This window comes from Paramisgurnus dabryanus, chromosome 6 (assembly GCF_030506205.2).
Source record: "Paramisgurnus dabryanus chromosome 6, PD_genome_1.1, whole genome shotgun sequence".
In the NCBI taxonomy this organism is placed as follows: Eukaryota; Metazoa; Chordata; class Actinopteri; order Cypriniformes; family Cobitidae; genus Paramisgurnus; species Paramisgurnus dabryanus.
In genome coordinates, this window is record NC_133342.1 from 27,820,358 (window position 1) to 27,827,772 (window position 7,415).

General features: G+C 39.3%; 1 protein-coding gene across 1 annotated transcript; it reads left to right on the forward strand.

Moving 5' to 3' along the window:
* ptf1a (pancreas associated transcription factor 1a) lies at nt 1–1,353 on the forward strand. Its single transcript, XM_065276425.2, has 2 exons — nt 1–722; nt 811–1,353. Exons 1-2 carry the CDS (start codon nt 125–127, stop codon nt 1,011–1,013), a joined length of 801 nt encoding a protein of 266 aa, XP_065132497.1. The 5' UTR covers nt 1–124; the 3' UTR covers nt 1,014–1,353.
* Nucleotides 1,354–7,415: the final 6,062 nt, after the last annotated feature.

A 7,415-nucleotide genomic window follows, 5' to 3' on the forward strand; every position in this document is an offset into this window, starting at 1 on the left:
ATGGATGTAGTTATAAGAGTCCTCGCGTGCCGCCTTTCAAACTGAACCAACTCTTGAGCATCAAGAGGAAAGATCGAAGAGTCGGAGATTGTTGTTACTGGGCAACACCAACGCATTACCAAAAATGGACACTGTGTTGGATCCATTCACGGGCTTAGATTCCTTCTCCTCCCCTTATTTTGACGACGATGACTTCTTCACGGACCAGTCGTCGAGAGACCACTTGGACACGGACGAATTTCTGGACGAGGATGTCGATTTTTTCACAAATCAAATTCAAGAGTATTACAAGGACAGTCGGATATCGCAGGACGGAGATTATTGTGATGTTGGCAACTTCTCGTTTTCCTCCTCTTCCTCGACTTTCTCATACGGATGCGCTGACAGCACGTCGGAGCTGTCCCCTCACAGAGGAGACGGTCCCTTACTGAAGAGGCGAAGGCGCATGAGGTCCGAAATGGAGATGCAACAGTTGCGCCAAGCTGCCAACGTCCGGGAAAGACGGAGGATGCAGTCCATTAACGATGCTTTTGAGGGATTGAGATCTCACATCCCTACTTTACCATACGAGAAGAGACTTTCAAAAGTTGACACGTTACGGCTTGCTATCGGCTATATCAATTTCCTTGCAGAACTTGTACAGTCCGACATGCCAATTCGGAACCCGAACAGTGACCCTTTAAACCAGCCTAAAAAAGTCATCATTTGCCACAGAGGAACAAGTATGTATATTTATATTATCAGTATATCTAATATAATTATTAATGTCATTAATAATGTCATTAAAACAATTCTCTTCTGCTTTCCTAGGATCTCCATCTCCAAATGATCCTGACTACGGGCTGCCTCCTCTCGCCGGCCACTCTCTTTCATGGACCGATGAGAAGCAGTTAAAAGATCAGAACATCATCAGAACAGCCAAAGTCTGGACACCAGAAGACCCAAGAAAGTTGCACTTGAAATCATCCATTAACAATATAGAGAATGAACCCCCCTTTAATTTTATGCCCTAGAGAGCAGTGCCATTATTGTGCTATAATAGCATATTTTTGCATACCCGTTGTGTACAACTAAAATTGTATGGATATATGCCATTATTTCTATTTTTCTTTGTAATATATTACTGTGACTTTTTCTGTACTTCAGCTCTTCAGTCTGAATTGAAAATAAGGCCACTGGCAATCATTTTATGTCAAATATATTTAATTGTTTGAATTATGCTGTAATATATTTTTTAATTTAATATGTCATGATTTTTTTCAAACAAAACATATTTTTTTACAAACCAAACGTGTAAAATCGTATATATTTATACTGATGACTTAATAAATAAACTTGTCTAATGACTCTTCATATGGTTGCATCTTTCACTATTTAATGGGTATAATATATAAACAATTTCTAAGACAAAATTAAAACCCAAAATTGTTTACTTACAGCTAGACATCAATTAATTAACTATTCATTTTGCTTATAACTTAAGTAGTGGTGTTGTTGTGGTTAAAAAGTCTGCGTTACAATAAAATAAAAAATGAATATAGCCTACTTCTTATATAGGCTTGTAGTAGTCTACAGTATGAAATAAGGATATAGGTTATTGGGATGTGCATCTTATAAATGAGTCAATCTTCCGTTACAATGACTGGACCAGAGTCAAATTGTGCGTTTAACTGTAACCAAATCTAACATCTGAATAGATGCTTTCATATGAGAAACCTTTTATACGGTTAGACCAACAGCTGAAAGATGTCACTATGCATCATTATAGAAAACTGACGGACCCACACTGTGACAGTCTGGGTGACAAAAATAAATACGTAAATAGGAGAGGAACGAGTATATTTTAACGCGCGCCTCTAAATTGTTAAAAGAGGCATGACGTTTCCTTGTGCCTTGGGCAGTTGGCCTGGGTACACCCCAGGTGCTTCAAGGCAAAATTTTCCCGTGGTATCCACTTGTGATCTATGTACCCAGTTGTCTCTACGTCAGCTCTCGCAGTTATTAAGAGGTAGCCCAAACACATGGCCATCTCCACATATCCAACTCGTCATGAGCGCTTGGAGGCTAAATTCACGGATATACTGGCATCACAGGTATTTATTCAATATGCTAGTCAATGATTGCCAACTTTTTATTTTTGTTTGTTTATTTGTTTGCTATTGTACTGTTGGCTTTACTATATTATTTATACATTGTCACAATATGTGCTGGAGCCACAGCAACTATAATAACAGCCTAATGTTTATTTATTTATTTACTGCCTTATTAGTTGCTGTCATGTAAATGTATCTGTTTAATATTAGCGTCAAGAATATTTTGTAAATTCTGTTGTGCATTCCCTTAATGAATTAAATGAAATCGCAACTGATCGACACAATCCAACCTTTCCACGTATTAGCGTCTCATTAAACGACTGAATATCTGCTATCTAGGGTGCAGCACTAAAACCATGTAATCTCATTATGCTCATTAGAAAGTCAAATGTTACCAAGTCAGACTTAACTAAGATAAAAGACCCCACATGTCTTATGGCGATTTCAACTTTTTGCCCGTGGTAATGTTTTAATTTGATTAAGAGTGAAGAGAAAGAGAAAAAAATCATTGTATGTTTGGCACATCATGCTACTGAAAGGGTGTTTTTAAAACAGGCACAGCACAAAACATTTAAAGCATCTTTTGGAAGAGCGCCGATGAAGCGGAAGAAAAAGGCTGCTGATGCACTGGATCTTTTGAGGTTCCTATTTTGCCATTTTGGGGTTTTGGCTTGGCAAAGCTTTAAAGGCAACCATTTGTTGGTTGTCAGGGCTATACCCATTATTATGTGCTCCTCCAGCAACCCACATACCCCCTTGCTCAGTGGCGATGTGGTAACAATCCGCTACTGTGGATACTCCGTGGACTGGACTTGTTATAATGTGGAGTTCCCATCACGTACTACTATAATAGTAGCTTTATTGCACGGTTATAGTGCGCAGTTTAGTTATTTGTAAAGTGATGTTGTTAAACCGTTAATTTTGCATGGTCAATTAGTAATTAAAACCTTTCTTAATTGTTAATTTCTATGGAAGACTTTGCAAGTGGTTGTGTGCGTTAAAGCAACAAGCGCAGCAATTCTGTGCCATGATTATAAATGATTAATAGCCTAAAGTGTAAAGTTCATGAAAACATTTCGATTTGATGTCTTCATCATAAAAAACAGTTACACTCCATATGAGGAGCTCAAAAGCCGCTAAACGCCACATCCGTCAAAAAATGAAATTATGATGTTAACCGAATGCTCTTGGCATGTATTATACGTCCATTAATACCATTCAAAAATACCGATTTGTTGGCGGAATCCATCAAAAGTCTGATTTAAAAAAATGCTAATTTACATTACAAGAAAACATGTCAGACGCACTTGTCAAAGGGTTTTGCATCTGAGGTCTTCATTTGTAATCCCCACCCAATTATCAAGGAAAGTTAAATTATTATGTTTGGTTTATAACTATCAATGTCAACTTTTAATATACAATCCGCATTAAGCCTGTAAGAGTCTACTGGGAACGACGCCTATCAATATTCCCACAGCTCTAAATCTCATATTCGGATTAGCGCTTGCTAAAAATAAGGAGGATAATACTGCAAATCTTTGAGTCCACCGCATTTTCATTAGTGTATAGTAACAGTGGCTTTGGGGTGCCAGCTGCCAGCATAAACAAACACCAGTTGATTCCCATTCACCGAATCCCCAATACCCAAACTCTTTAAAACCCGCTCAATCCCCCATGTCCAAATAGCCTCTGGGGATAGCTTACAGTGCGATCCTCGAAATAACAAATGTATTACTTTATTATCTGTCGAAACTTATCACCTCGTAAGAACACAAGAGCACAGGCCAACAGGTGCATGAGCCCGTGAAGAAAAGCTGAGCTCATGATGCACCATGGGTACAGGGGGACTTTGTTGCCAAAGACGCCGCTAGTTTTACACGGTGCTGAAGCTGCAGACAATCGAAATGATATCTTTATTGCTAGGCCTATGTCCTACGCTTTAACATATCCGTCCCTGTCGACGTTTTCCTCGATGCACCTGGTATTTCAAACTTGTTCTTTTTGTGCGTCTGGGTCCTGGATAGCAGCTGCTTAAAACAAGCAAAGAGGGAGGCCCGTCTCCGACGTCTCCAAGACGTGTTGGCATGGTTTTCTTGACTTTAATGTACCATTACCTTTTGTCTTTACACAATATGGGAACAGTAAAGCATGACGTGTGTTATAATAAAACACATTTTCAATGATACACCCGGATTTAGGGCGTCAGCGCGAGCCAGCAAACAGTATTGTTTTGTCCCCTTAAGTCCACAGGCAACAGACGCATTGCTGTGCCTTGATCAAGCCATTAAATTTATGTCCACCAATTTTTCACGTACAGAAAAAAGGGACTGGAGCGCTGCCTCCTAAGGACATTGATTTCCTTGCCATCACCTGGCGTTCAGAACACAGTTTAATTTAGAGAAGAAGGGCAATGTGAGGCGCTTCGTAAAGTGACTCCGTTAACATAAGGCCCTCACCATCCAGCTCCATTGTTTTCTCTTGTTAATAACTCATTACCCGGAATTAACAAATCCTTCATTGCGTATGTTTGGTGTCTCCATATTTTGATCCGCACGATTAAGCAGATGTTACGATTGAAAACTGAAAAGTCCACGGCTACTCATGTCTGAAAGGAGAAGAGCGGTCTCCGCGCGGGACTAACAAAGAGCCTTGGAGATCTTCAGAGAGACATTTACGACCAAACAGACTTCAACCTGCTCTATTTCAGCCATTGTGTCGTTTTTGAATAATTAAGGTTAATAAGAATAGGTTTGTATACTTTGAATGCCAGGACCACAGGTGCGGGGTGACATGATGAATGATGTGCCTGATTTTTGCCAAGCTTGAGAGCCCTTCTCTTGGACCTTCAAGCTGATGGAAAATATTGTCATTTCTTTAATTCACAGCATTACTTTCATTCAGAACAAAGCCGGGTGATGAAAAGCTTATGTTGTAATGAAACACACTACGTGGTGGCTGCAGTGCCTCAGAAAAGAAAGAGCGAGTCAATGCCTGGGCGCGCTTTGGTTTGTGCGCACGTAGTCTGCTCCATCTAAATCAAATAAAGGGAAGCTTTCCAACTTTTAAAAGACCACGTTTTACCTTTATTAGGGCCTTTACGGCTGTGTCCATTAAGCATATGGTGCGAAAGCAGCAGCTTTTGTACTGACGAAACCTTTGACACTGCAACCGGTGTCTATTGCGAATCATTTAACTTCTCAGCAGCCAAAACGGGATCCAGGGAAACAAGCGCACAAAAGCGCGCACGCGTGTAAGATTTTTAAGAAAAATAAAATATTGTTCAATTGAGCATAAAAAGAGAGACTGACACCCGCAGGAAGCTACCCATTCTCTCTATTAACAAAAGACGCCAGTTACTTCCAGAAAAAATACTGTTATGCCATGACATTGGACCTTGGAAAGAAATATCACCGAGGCAAGCTGAGTTTTTGCGCACGGGATGCCCGGGAAACAAGAGCAAAATGGGAAGCTGGCAGAGATTGCCTGGTTTGAAGGTGGCCTCCCTCTTTTCACGCCAAAACTTCAATTGACAAAAGACTTCCAGCACAAGACATTTGCTTGATTTACATTTTCTTGTTGTTGTTTGACGCACATCGTCTATCTGTACAATGTGAATGTATGTAGCCGGTTACATGTTTGGGAATCTTTGGATACGTGGCTCAGAACGTGCGTTGTTTATTCCCATTAAATTATGAGACAATTGTGCTGCAGAAGTGTGCATTAATAGTTCACTTGTGTCAGCTAGAATAATTATTATATCCTACAAAATATGTTTTGTTAAAACATGATCTGCATCCTAACTCGAACCCATACAAACTATAAATCTAACACACTAAAAACAAATTACTGCCTAATACTGCAAAACATAACAGGAAATTGGAGATTGACATGAATGTTATCAGTTCTTATAAAAATTAACCGACATTTTACAAATAATTATTTTTACAAATTTTGACAACATGAATAATAAACTAATTCTCGTTCAAGTTCTTGTGGCGAATTAACGAATGGTGCATGTCACGGTCAAATCAAACAATAAGATGCGCAAAAATTGCAATGGTATTTTAGAAGCCAAAGCTGACCGTATAAACTCTGCGTTTGCTCGTAAAATATTAGACGAATGGTATAGGTCAGCTGTTTAGAAATCCTTAAGTTCATAACACAAAGTTCACGATTACCCACAATAGTTGTTTCTGCGTTCTAATAACAATTCAGATTGGCCGCTTTACGCCGGGACAGCTGGCTTTGCTTGGCCATGGAAGCTCATACCACCCTTGGTGGACCATACACAACGACACTGACCTTACCGCGGGGGAATCCCAAATGTGCCTTTGACTGAATTAGCCTCAAAGACGTCTTGCTATGATCATTGTTCTCAACAGAATGGACTGAATATTGTTCTTAATATGAGAGGCATTGTGTCCAGCTTTTGCGTGCCCCATATGAAATATTACCACTCCTTTATTCAAACTCTGGTATTTCAAGGCAGGCATGTAGTTACCGTATGCTGGTTTTGTGTCATTGCTAAACTATCCAGACCCTGCCTGTCACATTATTTCAATTCCTGGATCTCATACTTTTATTGATGTTTTTTTTACTTTGTTCAGATCCATCGCTGAGAGAATGCACGAAAACATCTTAAAGAAATAAATAAGAAATATTTTAATCTTTCATTACCCCCTTAATAGGCTATAACAGTTAGCTTTTTATATAAAAACAGTAACTAGTGACTTTATTAATAGATTATCACATTTAAATTGAAGTAGGCCTAATGTAAAGTTTAGCAAATCAATAAAAATGCCATATTTAAATATTGTTGCCTTATTTGTAACTTTTCGACTCTTATTTAAAATTTCAACAATATTATATTTACACCTTGCTTTAAACGCAACTGGTGGTTTTTATTTTCATTTCCTAACAGCAAGTTGTTTTTTATTTCCAAACGCGGCCGTTATCCTTCTACCTATGAGAAACGAGTTTATAATGAATGCATTATAATTGATCCACTTTTATTCAGACTTTTTACTTTCTGCATAGAGACACAAAAGTCGGGCTAAAATGTGATAAATTACAAATATGCAAATGTCTTTCAGTGGCGTTGTAAGTGTGTCTATCTGGAAGTGAATGAGGCCTTGCAGTCAGTCTGCGCGCACTCGGGGAGCTCGGGACCCCAGGGCGCGGATCAAAGCCCCCCATTCTTTTCCATCCCCGGTATTCTCGCACAAACGATTTCGATACAATATGTTTCCATGATGCACGTCATGTGCCTGGGACGCACAACTCGTTGCATCTGAGCTCAATGCGTCCACTGCCTTTTGTTCC